General features: G+C 43.1%; 1 protein-coding gene across 1 annotated transcript; it reads left to right on the forward strand.

The window, feature by feature from the left end:
• Positions 1-1,545: 1,545 nt before the first annotated feature.
• Positions 1,546-12,373, forward strand: LOC123033486 (zinc finger protein 696-like). Its single transcript, XM_044450092.1, has 4 exons — positions 1,546-1,671; positions 4,846-5,847; positions 7,688-7,814; positions 9,314-12,373. The coding sequence occupies exons 2-4, from the start codon at positions 5,149-5,151 to the stop codon at positions 10,309-10,311; spliced, it is 1,824 nt and encodes a 607-aa protein (XP_044306027.1). The 5' UTR covers positions 1,546-1,671; positions 4,846-5,148; the 3' UTR covers positions 10,312-12,373.
• Positions 12,374-18,438: the final 6,065 nt, after the last annotated feature.

Consider the following 18,438-nt stretch of genomic DNA (forward strand, 5'->3'; position numbering starts at 1 on the left):
TTGCATGCAAACGTATAAACAGACAACACATACACACAATTTTAGCAATAAAAAGTCCCATGATCTGATTAAAAACCTTATCATATGTTGTTAAATGCCAGAGGGTAGAGACAGATCTTAACCAGGCACTGAAAAAACAATGCTGGCTCCAGGCCAGGCCTTGCTGTGAAGTTCATTCCGTAATTGGGGAGTCACCACTAAGAAGTTACTGCCTTTGTGCAGCATAACATTTTAACCATTAAGGGGCAGAAAAAATGTCTCCTTTGCTCCCTTTCTCCAAGAACTTGTGTTTTTCATGTTTCTCTACCCCTATATCACCTTATCTAAAAGATCTGAAAAAAACATGAAGGGAGAGCACCAGAACCAACATTTTATTTATTTATTATTTATTTAGAATATTTATATGCCGTCCTGTCATGAAGGCCTCAGGATGGCTTACATAAATAAAATATTATAAAACATAATACAAATGAATTTCAGATCCACCCTGGCTGTGGTTAAAAACATATATAAACCAATATTAAAAGTTATTAAAATATTGTTGGAATAAAAAGGTCTTAACCTGGCGCCGAAAAACAAATAACGACAGCACCAGGCAGACCTCTCTGGGGAGTGCATTCCATAGGCGGGGTGCCACCACAGAGAAAGCCCTCCTATTTTATTCAGATACGTTTTCTTTTTGGAGGGTAGCGGTGGTATTTAGCTGTCCATCACTGTGCATCTGACAGTGCAATTGTTAAGTGTGTTTATTGAGAAAAGAAAGCTCCTTGCAGTGCAAAAGGGTAAATGCTCTAGCACAGCCTTTTCCCACCTGGTGCACTTCAGTTTACAATTTTAGACAGTAGTTCACTACACCGCTGGCATTGACTACATTGCTTGGATTTGATGGGCACTGAAACCCAACATCTGAGGGTATCAGGATGGGAAAGATAAATATTTCAGTAAGTATGTTCAGTATCTCAGCCTAAGTGAGGAAAGTACGGACACTGAGGGTAGCTATTAGATGAAAGCAAAGGTGCCACTCTCTTCGCCCCCACATTGGAGCTTAGCAGCGACGTGTCAGGCAAGTGGGGGAAAGGATGCACCTGTTGAATGTCTTCCTGCCCATCTTTAAAGCGGAGGTGCCTGTGACTTCTCCCAGGCGAAGGACGCGCCGATTGTTGATTCCGCTCATGGTTACTTTATAACACATCTTCAAACATCGCTCCGTATCTTTCCACGGCTACTATCGTCACGTGTGAACAAGCGCCATAACATTAGATTCCCTCCCCCCCTCCCTCACACACACACACACACACACACACACACGTCTTGTCTGTGCTGCTTTCATCTGAAAGGCTGTGTCCCCGACCCTGGAAGGAAGGAAGTTCAGCATTTATTTCATGTTGCGTTTAATTTCTCCTGCCAAGCTCCGCAAGCGAGGAGGACACTTTCGCCCGGGACTGGGACGCGGCAAGGGTTAAACCAAGTGTGAGCTCTCAGCCCTAGAGAGGCCCAGGAAGCCCGACGACTAGATAGGGGGGATGCATTAGCCCAGGGCACCTTCCTGCTCCTCCTCTTCCCAAGATCAAAACTTGGGATTTGAATTTTAATAAGGGGGGATTTTCCTCTGCAGGGTTGCAGCGCGTCTGCAGCGGGGCTTTGTGCATTGGGGTCTGCTGGAAAGAAGCGGTGAGTGAGGCAGAGGGACGCTTGATCCGAGCTAGGCGCAGGGAGATGCGGCTGCGAGTGATCGAGGGGAGAAAAACGGGGAGAATGCAAAAAGCTGCTTTGGGGAGGAAAGCTGGGAGAGAAGTCAAGGGGGAAGTGCTTTTGTACGTTGCGTGTGCACATGACTGCTTCCAAGACTTTGCAGGGTTGGCTCTGAATGAACATCCCAGTCTGCGGTGGAGAATCGGCTGTCTGCAGAGGTTGTGTCTGCAGTTATAATTGTTTCTGTATAATGTTTGAGCCAAATGGTCCTCAGCCATGGTTTATTATACCCCACGCTTCCTCTCGGGAGCTCAGAATGGGACATACGGTCCTAGGAACCGCTTGGATGCTCACAACAACCCTTTGAGGTAGGTTAGAGTAAGAAGTGGTGATTGGCCCAGGACCATCCTGTTAGCTTCGTGGATGAACAAGACTGAATCTAGATCTTCCTGAATCTAGAAGGCCAATATTCTTTCCACTACATCTCACGGTCTTCATGCTTTCAATCAGGTGACTGAGGTAGTCCACAGTCTTCCCATTTCATACAGGAGTTGAAGAGGAGAACCTATGAATTGCCCAAGCCCATGTGGGATTGTTAATTGTTAATTTTATCCAGTTTTGTATTAACTTACACCATTGTTTTGTTCTGTTGTTTTATAACATATTTTAATTATCTGTTGTTAGCTGCCTGGAGATGCCATGGGCAAAATAGGTGGCATATAAATGTTTAAATAAAGTGGATTTGAACCCAGAATCTGCTTCATTCCCTATGTTTATAGGCTTGCTTTTATGCAGCTATGCTGCTTGTTTGAGGTCCCCTTGCTTGCAGCTGCAAAAGATGAATTCAGTTAGAGAAAGATCTGTGAAGGCACGTCATCTTAGGATTTAGTGGTGGGGGGATGGATGAGAATGTTCTCATACTTTAGCTGCTAGAGTTGTTAAAGCAAGGATTTTTCTACCTCCTTTTCAGCTCATGCTTATGTGTGAAATGTGGATTGCCAAAATTGTGTGGAGCAGAGGAGCTGTAGTGTGTATTACAGATTCATTGAGAGTAGCCTTCCTCAAGCTGAAACTCCTCCTCCAAATGTCTTGGATTACAAATCCAATGATCCCCAGCTACTGGCTATGTTGCCTAGGGCTGATGGCACATGGCTGATGAAGGCCGATTTAGAGAATACAGAAGTGTGCCCCCCTTTTTAATAGGGCACTAGCATGCTAAGCAGATGGGGGTGGTAGTGTTGAGTGCGTGTTTCCTGGATGAACCCTTACTCTGAAAAAAGCTAAGGTGGGGTGGACTGCTAGAGGATGGGAAATGGGAGGAAGGCTTGGGAGCAGGACTCCTGGGTTCCTTGTGGGAAGAGTGTGGTTCCAATTCCTGTTAGAATCAGGGTGATGAAAAGCCTGATATCCTTCCATCCTTCCAATGTGTGTTTGTGGCGGAAGGGAGGCTTCTAATCCACATTCTTGATTGTGAACATGGGATCAGGAGGTGATAAGGATTAACCAATGTGGATTTTGTACCCATAGTATAAATAGGGAAGCCACATCATTCTGAAAAGACTACTCACTTAAAAAAAATCTGTTTGCCAGTTTTCTACCTCACTTTTGCACCTTGGATGCAGTTTCAGCTACACAATTTTGCCAAGCCATTCAGGGTGTTGGTGGAGCCGATGCATCTGATGGTTTAGGGGGTGGGGTGGGGGATTAAGAGACCCCCAGTGAGTTGTGGCCTGTGGGGGAAGGGCTGGCAGGCTCTGTGGATGCTGATTCTCTGCAGAATGTGTTTAACTCCTGAGCCGATTAAGTGCTTGGCTTATCCCTCTCTGGACCCCGCACAACAACATCTCTGTTTTCTTTCCGAAGAGGCTCTCTCCTTCCTGTGTCAGTCAGTTTTGAGGCCATGGCTTCAAGCAGAGGGTTAGTTGAAAATACATCTTGTCATGCTCTTGCAAATATTTCAGTGCCTGTGTAGCTTTGTGTTGAGTGTAGAATACTATACTGTAATTAAGGATTTTGCTCAGTGGTGTATGTTTACCTTATATCTTATGCTTGTAGTTATAACTTGGTTAGGAGAGATGGCCAGCCTAGGGACCCCATCCAAATCCTTTAGACATTGTGCTCAGGCTGTCAGATATGGCCACATGTGTGTTAGAAACTGACATCAAGTCTTTCAATGGCTCAAGGTGGGTAGCAGCATCTTAAAGAAAACAGGAAAGCTTTAAATATAGGATTTTTAAAAAGGCTATTACTAAAGGCTCTGCTCCCAATTTGGGGTTTTGGGGGAATGTATGTAGGAAGGACATAAAAAAATAGATGGAACTTGTCTAAAGTCAATAGTTTTAAAAAGTTATAGGAACCCTGGGGGATTCTTGGAAGTTTATCAATAGTTCCTCTATGAAAGCAGATATAGCAGCATGGAACCAGTAGATAAAATGTTTGAAAATGTGTTATGTTGTGGGGAAACATGCCATTTATTGCCCTTCTAAATTCTCTTTAGCTAAAATTACTAGTGCAGATGCTCTGCTTTGTTTTGTTTTTGCTAAGAATATTAGACATTTTGCTTTTAAAAGCAAAATTCCCAGAACCTTGTTCATTTTACCATGGTTAGTTTCTTACATAGAGCCATCACAATAAACCATGTTTTATCATGACAGGAATAAGCCTTGACTTGCCCTAGATTGCCATGTACCCCACTTCTCTGGTGTGGTTCTCAAGAGGATTTTGGAAGCTCTTCTGTTTTTTTGGTTAACCACATATTTTCTTGTCATCGAAGGCCAATAAATTGTGGTTAATCCAAAACATGGATTGAAAAAAGCCAACTTCAAATTGTGGGTTATTAAGCTGGTTTGTTTACACAAACCATGGTTAAGATTAACTACAGCTGAGGCTTCAGATATAATGCTAAACTGTGCTTAATTGAAATTGGAAGCAATAGCTCTGCCAGAGGAGGGAGAAGGGATGGGAGAGTACATGAACCGGATGAGATTATGCTTGTTCCTGTCATTATAGGTCGTAGTTTATTGTGACAAAGGAACACAACCAGTGTAGATTTGAGAGAATTTGTTATCATTGAATTGCTTACAGATAGGCCATATTTCATTATGTTAGGATGATGCTTTGACTTGATCTAATTTCTTTTTTCTCCATTACCAGCAGGAACAACCCAAAACCTATTGGCTCCAGGTTGAACCCATTTGTCACTGTGCATGGCAACATCTGGATTACCATGTGGGCCCTCTTTAGCCAGTCTTCCTAGAAAAAGCTGTGAGATGGTGTGTAGTGTTATTTAAGTTCAAGGGTGGGACTTTCTTTCACCTACTTTGAGGTGAGAAAAATGGATTTTGATGGAGCAGGTTTGAGCATTTGAGTTGGAGAGTGGGGTGAGCCAAAAAAAGACAAAGTGGCAACCGTCGACTTCCTTGGAAGGAAACAGGGTAAGCACAGCATCTTGAGAAGATGGAGGAACAGGCCCGAACAGGGCCTGAGTCAGGAGAGGGGCCTGGAGGATCAGGGAGAGACGCTTTTTCAGTCCAGTCTGGTACTGCCCGGGACCTGTCCAGATGGGCAGTGCCACGGCAGGAAGGGATCCCACAGCGCTTGGAAGCCCAGTGGCAAGAGTACTTGAAAACGGTCCAGTATCCCTCTTCGGGCTGGGGGACCTCACAGATGCCCGACTTGACTTCATGGGATGATTTGGCCGCATTCGACCGTATGGTGGGTGCCTGCCAGTGGTCTCGAGAGGGGATGAGCCGCCTCGTGCCCACACTCAGTGCTGAAGCCCAGCAGGTCTTAAGTGGCCTGAATGCCCGAGAGAAAGGAGACCATGGCAAGGCCAAAGCTACTGCCCTGCGAGGCAGTTCAAGCAGTGCTGAGCTGCAGCGCCAGCGCTTCCGCCAGTTCCGCTACCAGGAAGCCGAGGGGCCTCGCGAGGTCTGCAGCCGATTACGGGAGCTCTGCCATCGCTGGCTGGAACCAGAGAGCCGCACCAAAGAGCAGATCCTGGAGCTCCTGATCCTGGAGCAGTTTTTGGTAGTCCTGCCAAAGGGAATCCAAAACCGAGTCCGAGAACGTGGCCCTGAGACCTGTGCCCAGGCTGTTGCCTTGGCTGAAGGATTCCTTCTGAGGCAGCAGGAGACCTTGCAAAATGAACCACAGGTGAGGTGTTAAATGCAAACGACCCAGGCCAAGTACAAGGCTGACAAAGGTTTTCATACCTCATGGGGTTTTTTTTCTTTTTGTACCAAATTTGGTACAATGAAAGGCCAGCATTTCCAAGCAGAATAGCACTCCATCTCTGTGATGCAAGCTGCCTTCAGCTGTCAGTCAGGACAGTGAGTAGTGCAGAAACACTTGGGTCACTGCAAAAAATGATTGAATTCTACTCTGAGTTAGTGGGGATCTAGTGTAAACCACAGAATATTTATTTAAATTGTTCTTCCTTTGCTGTTCAGTGGAGAAATGCTGTCAGGTTGGGCAAGGGGTGGGTGGGTGGATCATGAGATAACAGTTGTTCTTGGATGGGAGAATGTCAGACTGAATGCTGGGAATTGTATGTTCACATGTTCCCTTTCAGGGAGGAACATCAGTGTATACGGAAAACTAACAGATCCAGGGAAAAACCCGGCTAGAACCTTTCTCTTTGACCTCCTAGTTTTCTATATGCAGGGAGTTTTTATATGGAGGACCATTCCATTATATAGTCTCCCACCTCCAGCCTGATGTGCTAGAATCCAGGAACTGCCTAACCTTGTGCACTGGCATTGGCATGAATGACCTCCTGCGATGTAGTCAAGCTTCCCTGCTTACTTGCCCCACTCAGCCTTCTAAACAGCTTATTTTCTCTATATGTTACACATAGTCTCTATATATCTTTCTTGTGTCTTGGATCAGTGTGAAGGGCATAAGGTCTGGATTACAACTCCCACAATCACTCACCATTGGCTTTGCTGGATGAGGATTCTGGAAGCTGAAGTTCAAAACATCTGGAGGGAGCCCAGTTAGCTATCCCTAGCATACCAGCTGTCTAAGTCTAAATGCCTTATATGTGCAAACGAAAGTTGAGATACACAGAACTTGTAGGGAGTAAGGAGAAGCAGGACTGCCCCTGCTCTCAACATTTGTGTGTCTGCTGCCCCACATCCCCTGGTCCCAGGGTAGCTGTACCTTCTAGTGCAAAGGATTCTGTGTGCAATCTAGATCATCCATGTATCTGGGGACACTAATCATGCAGGATTCTCAAACACATGGATGATCTCCACTTTTAGGTGTCCTAAATGTAGGCCCACAGATGCTGGGGCTACTTCCCCATTCCACACCTTTACTAAAAAACACTAAAGAGCTCTGTATACTGTATTTGGGTTCATAACCGCTACCCTGTGACCCTTTATTCTTCCCTCCCCTTCCCTCTTTTTCCCTTTAATCAATGGCATTGTATTTTATGGATAATCTGGCCACTGTGACCCATGTACTGTTACCCTTATGGTTAGATTACTGTATTGTACCTTACCTGGGGTTGCCCTTGGGCCTGGTTTGGAGGCTACAGCTAGTGCAGAACACAGCAGCTACGGTTTCTGGTAGAGCACCTGCAGTTAAAAGAACTGCACTGGCTTCCTATTAGCTGCCAAGCCATGTTCAGGGTCTTGTTGCTGCCATGGAAAAACAAGACAAGAATACCTGGCTGATCATTCCCAAGCGCACGCAGACACATGAAACCAGTGGATCCCTGAGAACTTCTGAGGAGTTGTTACTGGTTATTCTGCAAACCAAAGGCATGCTACCAGGCAGTGGTACTTAAGCACGCCTTCTTAGTGGTGACACCCACCCTTTGGAATATTTTCCAAATTTGGCTGTATTTTAGTACATTATGCTGTCTTCTAATGTAAATTGTGTAGGGAGTTTAATATGTTAAGTGATATAAAAGTATAACAAATAGTAATCGTATGTTAGGATTACTTGAAAGGAAGGACTTGAATGTTAAATTCCAATGCCATTTCAGGGCTCTAACTCTCTCCAGGGGACAGCTGTGAATCTCTCTGAAGGCCAGCGGGCCACACCTGATGTTAGGCCAAGGCATCTAGCCAAGGAGGCCAGGCAGCAGGATAATGGGAGGACTGGCTTGCTGGGTAAGGCTTTCACTTACGGTGCTAAATGACCTGCTGTACTCAGCACTACCTGATGTATATGGATAGGACCACACGGAGTTCTTGGTACCACATTTGGAGAAAGGTTGTGGACTGAATTGCGAAGAATTCAAGGGACTGCTATAAAGATGCTGAATTCTAGATGGGTTTTGGTTTCTTGCACCAAAAAGTTTAAAGCTCCTGAAGCATTTTAAGGAGAAGAAAATGTGGCATGCTGTATGGAAAAACATCAGTTAGCAAGTGCAAATTTAGCTGCTGCCATAGTCAGTTACTGTAAATATTTCCCCCGCTTCCTTTTGGGACTGCCACTAGAGATGTGTTAGAAATTTGTTGTGATGAGAGGTGTTTGTTTGTTTGTTTTTGATTTACCCAGCTTACACTTCTGGGGCTCAAACACTGACCTGAAAAATGGGCGAAAAAAACCAAGTACATTTCCAAAATTTTTATAAACACACTTTAGTCAATGCATATATCAGCAATGCATTTATTGATATGCATGTTATGAAAAAGTATATGGATTTTTGTATGTATTTTTCTTTAAATCAAAACTTGTGTGGAAATTGACCTAAAAAGATACAAAAAACAAAAAACAACCATCTCAGAGAGACTGAAATTGTCAGATCCAGTGATCCTGAGCTGCTATAGCTAATAACAGGAGTTGAATGACATGTGATTGCTGCAGCTGAACAATTTTCTTGAATAGTCAGCAAATTGGTTTGGTGTCCTTCCCTTGAACAATTCTTCAGTAGCTTGCCATATTTGTACGAGTCATCTGAAACTGTTTGCTTTACAGAGTAATTATTTTTCAAGGTATCAGGTATCTTCCTGCAGCAAGTGGTAAGGAAGGAAGGGAGCTTTTGATACAGATTTGCCCTTTCAGATAGCCGTTTGTTCTCCTCCAGTTCTGTGATTTCTGTTAATTCTGCATGAGTGCCATAAATTGGGCTTTTGTATGCAACACTTAAAGTAAATACGTCCAGATCTAGGCAATCCAAAATTTGCACCAGTCAGCAGCACCTTGAAAGTGTTCTGAAAATTTGTGCAACCTGTTTGTCAATTCATTCTGGGTTAGGGAGACCTATACAAGGAACTGCAGCCCTGTCCTGCAAACTCTTGAAATCCTATTCACCATTCTTGCTAGTTTCTGAGATGTTTGGATGGGGTGGGGGAAGGCAATTTGTCCACACATGGTGAAGCATATCTCCATAGACTAGGAAGTTGCTGCTTAAAAAACAAATATGAAAGCTGCGTGTCAGGGAACTTGAATTCTGCCTTTGGTTAATGCCAGCAGCTTCATTTTGCTGTACTATGGTAGAATTACAGTGTGTACACAGCCCTGACTGTAAACAGAATGAATTGTGCTGATGACACAGATAACACATACGGTTTTTCGTTTCCAAACGCTGCTTACATTAGTGCATTAAGCAACACTGAGATGACCTCTGCATTCCTCTTTCTCCACTGCCCCCCCAAACTTATAGGTGCCAAAGCTACAAACAGAACTGGTGGGTCAGTTCAGCATCCAGGGGCCAAGGAAGACGGAATGTGTACAGCTGCTGGGATGACCCCAAGGAAGGAGAAATCCCACATATGTATTGACTGTGGGAAATGCTTTGCACGCCCATCTGATCTGGCCAAGCACGAGAACATCCATACGGGCGCAAAGCCCTTTCGCTGCATGGAGTGTGGGACAAGATTCAGTCAGCTGTCTCACTTGACTAGACACCAGAGGATTCACACAGGGGAAAAACCACACGTGTGCACTGAATGTGGGGCAGCGTTTGCCCAGCGTGCCTCCCTGGTTAGTCACCAAAGAGTTCACTCCGGAGAACAGCCTTATCGCTGTTCTCACTGCCAACAGTGCTTCAGCCACCAGTCAGCACTCAAGGTACACGAACGTATTCACACGGGCCAGAAACCCTACATCTGCCTAGAATGTGGGAAAAGGTTTGTTTCTTCTTCCACGCTTAAAATACACAAGAGGATCCATACCGGGGAGAAACCATTTTCCTGTGCCGAGTGTGGGAAACGATTTATTCAGCGCTCTAATCTGATTTCTCACCAGCGAACCCACTCTGGGGAGAAGCCGTTTTGCTGTGCTGTGTGTGGGAGAAGGTTCAGCTACCCATCAGACCTCACACGGCACCAGAAAATCCACACAGGAGAGAAGCCATTTCCCTGTGATGAGTGTGAGAGGCGATTCACCAGGTTCTCGGATCTTCTCATACATCGGAGAATCCACACTGGGGAGCGGCCATATCGCTGTCTTGAGTGCGGGAGGAGATTCCGGCAGAAGAGTGCCTTGGTAACACACCAGAGAATTCATATGAAAGAGAAGGCATCAGAAAAAGGCAATCCCGTGGTATCCATAGAATCACAGGCAAATAGTGAGCTGAGAGTTAGTGAAAAGGAAGAAAAGGCAGACATTCCAGGGAGAGAAGAGAAAGAGCAAGATGTGAAAGATGCATTGAAAACTTAGAAGGTACCAGAGGCGTCTTGTCTTCCCAGCGCCTGAGCAATCCCGACCTCTCAGGCTTACAAAGGGAGGCACTCTGAGGAGGAGGTGAAGAAGTTCTATCTTCTCTTGATAAGTCCCATTCCTCTTTCTACACTCCTCTCAAGAACATAGCTGGACTTTGTGTTTGGATTGGGGGGATTTAGCTCAGGATGTAATAGATCATGGGACTGTCCTGCTTCATTTTTACCCCCAGGGACTTTGCTGCTGTGGCAGTGATACATTTGGAGACATTTCTACAAAATTTCTTCACCTTGCAGTGACTGGAAAAGGAACCCAAACCTTGATTTCTTCCTTTCTTCCTCTTTTCAGCCTGAGGGAACAGCAGCACCTTGTTAACAGGGGAGTTGCTTGCTCTACAGATTAGGCAACTGGGATGTTGACAATGGGAGATGACACTGCCTATAACTTCGGCTATTCTAGGGTAGATGTGGAGCAAAGAAGTCTACTGAATTTTGCCATTGGTTTGTGCCATCAAAATTTTCCCTGAGTAGGCCAAAAAAAAAAAGTTCATGTCTGTCTGATGAATATCCTAGGGGAATCCCTTTGGCTATTTTTTGTGCAGTGCATCAGAGTTCATGCATTGTGACCTGATCTTGCAAAGCAGTTCTTATGTAACTAGGAGGGGAGGATACTTGGTCATACAGGGTTTTGCCATATGGATTAGTGAAGTACATCATTTAGAATATGTCAGTTTCCCTTTCTAGATTACCAAGGAAGTAGTTGGAACAGGACCAATAGAAGTGCTGCTTGTGAGTTTTGCCCAGAGTAAGTCGCTTAGCTAGTATAATCTAATGGATTCAGGCATGGAGTATCTTGGTTCAGATACCTGATCCAGTCTGACTTGGCTGTTTGGCAATTTATATTCACTCAGTCTGAATTCTGTAAAAGAGGAATTACCAGGAGCCTACCTCATAGGGTTGTGGCAAAGAAGGCTATCTAAAGGTTAAGGCAAATTGTCTATTAGAAGTGCTATGTAAGTGATGGATAATTATGTTCATATTTAGGGTGTGGGAACAAAATCTGGGCATGCTCTAAAAATTGCCCCCTGGTATGGTTGACTGTAGTATATCAAATGATATTGCCCTGCTTATGAAATCTGTTGCTTCTGCCCCTTTGGATGTGGAAGAAGCTTTTTTACAGCTCAGTCCTCTGCCTGTTTACTTAGAAGTCCTTCTGCCTTCAGTGGGGCTTACTATTAAGTGTGCTTAGGACTGAACACTTAAGCAGGCTCCCACTTTTTCAAATGCAGCCAGCCTCCAGAGTGCAAGGATACGACTGTGAACTCATATGTTTAGAGTGGGATTTGCTTCTCCTTTCTCCTCCATGCCAAACTATAAACAACATTGCATTGCTCCCCATCTGCCTGTTGCCCCTGGATTCTACCTCTCTGCCCACTTGGCGATATTGCAATATACAAATTGGGAAATCCTTCATTTCTGTGCATGGCTTGCTGAGCCATGTTCTTCACAGAGATGTATATATGCCAGTGTGTATCACATTTAAATTGGTTGCGTCTATCTCCTGATATAATTACCTTCCAGTTGCTGTGTTGGGTCTCATAAGGAAACATGCTTGGAATGCTTAGCTCTTAAAAAGAGCTGAACAGTGTTCTGAGATTTCTGAATACTCCATGCCTGGCCCTAGATGTCAGTAGCACAGATAGCCCTAGACCTGAGAGCACAGCTAGGGGATAGTCATGTTTGAAGACTGCTCTAAACCTGCAGCTGATGAAGGTTGCCTGAATACTGAGATGTAGGGTGATCTGTACTACTTCAAGGTATAGGTTGGGGAGCATTCATAATGTCTAGGCTAAAATAACACAAATTACAGATCAGGGAGAGAGGTTTCCAGTCCAGATCATTCTCATTGTGCTACTTTTCTATTTCTAGGGACTTTTTCACTCAAGGGTCCATACACCTGCGGTGTTTCACTGAAGAGTCCATTCTCAGCCTGAGAACACTAGCACCATGTTGTACTGCATGTATGGACCAGGCCTTAGTGATGAGGGAAGCATTATTCTGTATGTGCTCAGAGGCAAACTTTGCTTTCTGTTCAGAAAAAAAAGCTCTTCCAGTGTACAGAAACTTCTGTTTCCTTGGCATCAACACCAAGTTGAAAAGCCTCCATTGAAATTAGGAGTTGCCCAAGGAGACCCTGCTAAGGGTCACCTCATCTCTGTTTTCACCCTTAGGGTTCCCAGGGGAAGCAGCCATTAATCGAGCTCAGTTTGTGGTGCAAGACAACATGAGTTAACATTCCCCATTGATGTTCTTGTGAATTTTGTTTCTGGCACTGTTAGTGGTGTCTCATACTTCCTGTGTGAGAGTGGGTAGGTGAATCTTTTTGAGTTAATGTTACTTGTCCTTCTTTTATTAGTTGTATGTAAAGAATTGATGTTGTTTAGTTCAAAGTGGTATGGCAATTATGTATATATTTTATTTTGGATGGAAAATATACACAGATTATTTTTCCAGTGGTGCTTTTGAAGATGAATGGACTCCAGACCTTACAGTGCAATCTAACCCATGTCTACTGATAAGTAAGTCCAGTTAAGTTTCACAAGCCTTACTCCAAAGTAAATAGGTACAGGATTGCAGCCACAGGGAAAACTTTAGGCCTGGGAAGGGGAAGTAATGTGGAGATTGCTGCTAAAAGCTTCAAATGCTTGGAAACTGTTGAGTCTAGTGTTGAAAATTAATGGTTCTTTTTTCAGAGATGGACATCATGAAAGGCTGTAGACAACAGGCTATCAACACTGAAATCCAGTCAATACTGAGTCAGGAGACATGTTAACTTATTTCTCTCCAGCCCTAGTTCAGTTGTCAAAGGTGTCTGACTTGGCTGGGCATATTTGGGGCAGGAGGACTACGAAGCCCCATGTAGTGGATGCATCCCTCTTTCATTCTCACCGCACATTTTTGCAGATCTGGGGGATGGGTATGTGGGAACTTATTTGTAGACCTTGATAGCCTTTGCTGAATTGGGACAAATAGCTTGCATCCAGAACGGTATACAATGGGATCCATGTTCGCAACAAGTATCCCTTAAAAATAAAATAAAATAAATCTGCTTCTCTTTCTGTACCAGAACAGGAGGGAACATGTCGGAAGCATCATGAGAGGCAATGTCTGGTGGGGAAATCTGCTTAAAAGTTTTGCTCTGCATATATGCCCCATGGGGCCAATTGGATTAGCAGCTTTAGGTGTGATCTGATGCATTGGCATGCCTGTTTTGAACTCAGTTGGTCCATTTTCCAGCTCATGTACTGAATTTACAAAGCATCTTTTTGTCAGAGTTTTTTGTCAACTGTCGTTCATACTGCACAATAGATGTGACATGCGCGAACCTCTGCCAAAACAGTGTTCTAGATTTGGTTTGTAAACTTTGAAGCATGAGCTCACATGCAGTCTTGTCTACAGGTATTTCAGGATCATGTCTCAGTTGAGCTTGTTCTAGGGAACTGCTGCTGTTAGATTTCAGAGACCCAAGAGCTGGGATTCTCTAATAGGTGTTGCTTGATGTCAGGAGTTGTTTCAAGCCTTTAAATGTCTAAAGCCTTGACACACCAAGGATATCATTAGAATCTATGATTTAAATTAAACACTGGCAGCTGTTAGAGTTATTTTGTAAAATAAAAATAAATCATTGTTTAGTTACCCCGTTGGAGTTCATGTTTCCTGCTTAGCACCTTAGCAGACTTAAGGTTTGTGCACTGTGAGAAGTGATAAAAAAGCCAAGTTACCTCTTGAAAGGCCTCTAAATGACTTGAACAACCCAAGTATTCCTTCAGAAGTTAGGTCCAACTGACTTCAGTGGGGCTTACATGGATTTAACTGGGCATAGAATTACTGCCTATGGTAACAATTTCTTAAGAGGTGGCAGCAAAAACTATCAAGCATCTTGGTGTCTATGTGTAATATGTAAATGGCAACTAAAGATAATGCATCGTACAACTGATGGAGTGTACTCTCATTCCTATAGGTATAACCTATAATTAATCTGTCTCATTTTCAGGTGCCACAAGTCTCCTTGCTAACATTGTCCAAGGCAAGGAAGGTTGTGCTTTTAAATCCCATTGAATTCTCTGGAAAAATGAAATGCTAGAAAAAGTAATCTTGTGAAGACTTGTTCTTGCTGTCTCAGTCCCACTGTATTCAGCAGAGATTTATCCCAAGAAAATGTATATAAGTGCAGTGTAAATCTGATTGAAAGAAATGGTGCTTAACATTGGTTGGACTGTACTCATTACCTCAATGAGCTAGCAATAAAATTTGGACCTCAGCCCCAAACCAAGCTGAAAGACACACATGCACACACATTTTTGATTCTTAGGTAATGGTATAATGTTCTTTTAGAATACTGGGTAAGCAGCTGTCTGGGGTTTTTCCAGCTCTGCTCAGTATGGCTTTGCTAATGGAGGAGGGGGAGGATCAGAATGCCATTTTTTAAAGAAAAGGTTGAGTGACACCATCTCAAACAATGGCTCAGACTGGAGCAGGAAAAGAAAATAACTAATTTGTTGCAGGATATATGGCACAAGCTATGGTCCTGAGCTTTTGGCAGAAGGGTAATTGAGAAATCATATAAAATGTCCCTAATGGCTTGGGGTCATTACAGGACACAGTCAACTCACGTAAGTGGCGATTTCAAACCGTTGTTGCCATCTTTTTTTTTTTTTTTTTTTTTTTTGGCTTATTAAAATAGTTTGAGAAACCTGAGAAACTGCTGTCATGCCATGCTGCTCTGGCTCTATCCAACACAAATGCTTTCAGGGATGGAAGTACTTATTTTTATCCAGATCCAGAGCACCTGCATGTGCGAACGTATGCCTGATGTGCACACGTGGAAGTAATAGCGCCATGGCCATTTTTCCTTTTGCATATGTGGCAACGATTTCAAGTGTTGGGAGTGTGTTCCTTTAAATGTTGGTAAGTTTCAGAAGAGTAGGGGGGGTCAAAGGGGGGAATGAATGAGTGAGTGAGCTGATTGGTGGGTGAGTGAGAGGATGTGGGCGGAGCTTGGAAGAGCAAGAGGAGAGTTAAAAAGGAAAATATTTGGTACGAGTCAGTTGTAGTCAGTCAGCAGTTTACAGAATGTGAAAAAGCAGCCTTCTTTTTAGAGTCTCATAGAATGCTGTGAAAAGTATTTAGGAAAGAAAAGAAGTAGAGTAGAGGACCTATTAGTAATGAGGGAGAGCCAAAACCTAATATTATCAAGTATTAACAGGGTGTGTGAGATAGAAGTTAACACAAACCTGAGAGCAAGGGAGAGAGATTAAACAGATAAATAAAGACTGGTCAAAGTACATTCAGAAGAGAAAGGTTGATTTCACTGGTCTTCAAATTTTGGGAAATTATTAACCTCAGAGATAAAATGTGCTAATGCTTACATATTTTGATTAGATGAATTAGAAAACAGGTGATAAAGGTGCTGGTTGGCTAAAGTTTTCAAGATATTTCACAATAAAGATTTATATACAGGTGAGTATATTTGCCTACAAGGGAGGGAGGTGTCTGATGATCATGATGCCTCGTAATTTCTCAACAAAGTACTGTAGAACAGTGAAAATGGTACCACATGGAGGTGTATAAATTTATCTTCACTCTGAGACTAAAGATTATTACCTAACTAATTTTTATTGCAAGGTACATTTGGCTTGGTCAGATCTATGCATCATAAAGTTACATCTGGTGGCTTGTGAAAGTGTCATTGCCTAATATTTCCAAGGAACAGTTGCGTGATATTTTCCCTCAAAAGCCAAGGTTCCTTGAAATCGTAAACAACGCAGATAACTTCTGCTACATTGCATCTCAAAAGTGCAGTATGTCGGCAGTGGTAAAAAAGGCATACCACCTATATTTTGAATGCAAAATAGGGGATCAGGACAAGAGTTGGGCCCCTCATGATTGTTGCATTGCATATGCAACTTATCTGTGTCATTGGCTAAACAAGAAGAGAAAATCCATGCTTTTTGCAGTCCCAGTGGTGTGGAGGGAACCCACCAATCATAGCAGTGACTGCTATTTTTGCATGGTTCCCCCAACTGGAAAAAGGATCTCAAGAAAGAAGTGGACTGTGGAATATCCAAACATTCCATCTGCACTGCGTCCTGTACCCCATGGTGAGGACTTGCCAATTCCAGATCCACCAGAATCCTACTCTCTAGACTCAGATGATGATAAAGATGAAGAGCAGGATGCAGCTGATCTGGGGCAGTCAATGTCAGTGGATCTAAACTTTTGCCCACCGTATGCTCCTGAACCACATCTAATTTCACAGAGAGAACTAAAAGACCATTCTCATTGCTATATCACATTTTGCAGAAAAATTATTATTAGAGCATTTCTAGTTATGGAGTTATGAAAAGTTATGGAGCATAATCTCACATCCCCCTCATAATTTTGAATTATTTTGATGCAATTTGACCTGGAGCTGTATCTTGGAAATTGGAGCCAATTAACACTTGGGACTTACTTTTCCTTTATTAGTGACCCAATTCTGGTAAAATTTAGCTACTTTCATTTCTACTTTCATTTCTTGTAGTCCAGTGTTTGAGAGTGAGGAGTGTTTGTGAAGGGAAAGAGGCAATAACTCAGTCAGAAGTTATCAATGCACTGTCTTATTCGCTGTCTCACTAAGGAAATAAGTTATAGAACATCTTTAAATCTATCTTCCTGTACAAATAAAGTTTTACTGTATTTTGTCCATTGTTAACCCAGAGTCATAGGCTGTTTCAAATACCAGGGACTCATCCTCAGGAGCACATGGTCTAACGAAGGAGCCTTATAACCTAGGCACAATACTGTGGGAGAGGTTAATTAATAAGATTGGAATTAAATTCCTAGTGGCAGTAGTACATACCCAGAGAAAAAGAGAGAAATATGAAGAAAGCTACAGACACACTATATCCAAATTATACAAGAGTACTTGTGACACATGGGCTTCCTCCCTAACCCAAACTATGAAGCCTTTGCTACTGAGGAAGAGCTTGTTAATTATTATTGAAAGAAACAACAAGCAGATTTCATCACATTAATTGCTACACTAATCCCTTCCTACTCTGATTAAAAGCCTTCCCTCATAGGCTCTTAACTTTCTTCACACACTCCTCACACTAATTGACAGACTGTTTCTTTCCCTCAAATGAACTCAGCAGTTTTTTAGCAGCCTGGTATGCTAATGTCACTCGAAAGCAGCTTCTCCCCTGCAGGGTCTAGGGCTAAAATGGGAATAAGCCTCCTTTTGGTGCCAGTAGGCATTTTAGCAGTTTGAGAAACTGTCCTAAGAACTATCATGAAATGGCTGCAATGGGAAGCAAGACGAAGCACAAGTACGCTTCCCAAATCTGAGTACAAGGCAGAGGGGGTGGTTCTGAGCCCCATTGCACTTGACCACTTTGAACCCAGAGTTTTGAGCATCCATGGGAATTAGTTCACAGTAATCTCAATTGCCAATGGGAAAATTAGTACATTTATAGCATGCCTTGCCCCCCTCTTCTGAATTTTTACAGTGGAACAAGAAGGGCATCTTGACAGGTGACAAGAAAGTTGTGCAAGGGTTTGCAGGTTCTTGCAGGCACCATGTTATGAACCCCTGCAGTAGACTGTATGTATTCTTCATTTTATTAGGGACGTTCGTATCCTAACTTTCTTCTGTTATGGAGCTTAAAGTGTCATAGCTGTGTATCTATTAAAAATGAGAGAATAGTTTTGATTACTTTTTTGTCCCAGTACTTGGTGCAACTTGAAGTCTGTTTAGTATTTAGGAAGGACTAACTTAATCTAGTAATTCTATTTATATCCAGTGAGCTATAAATGCAATGAAATACACATTCTTCCTCTTGTGGGGGATTCTGAGGAAGTCATTTTTCACCTGTAGCTCTCCGATTTTCCAATTTTTTTTTTCTCTTTCAGTTAAAAAAAAATCAGTTAAGAGGAAGAGTCAGAGGTTGTTTCCAGTTTTTACATTGTGAAATCACACTGCCTCAGTGCTGGATTAAATTACAGCACGAAATACAAAAACATAGAAACAAACTGAGTGAGTCAGAAGGGGCACCCTGAGCCATCTAGTCTGATCCTCGGCTCTGGC

The sequence above is a fragment of the Varanus komodoensis genome, unplaced genomic scaffold (genome assembly GCF_004798865.1).
Source record: "Varanus komodoensis strain SLA01 unplaced genomic scaffold, ASM479886v1 scaffold62, whole genome shotgun sequence".
Lineage (NCBI taxonomy): Eukaryota > Metazoa > Chordata > Lepidosauria > Squamata > Varanidae > Varanus > Varanus komodoensis.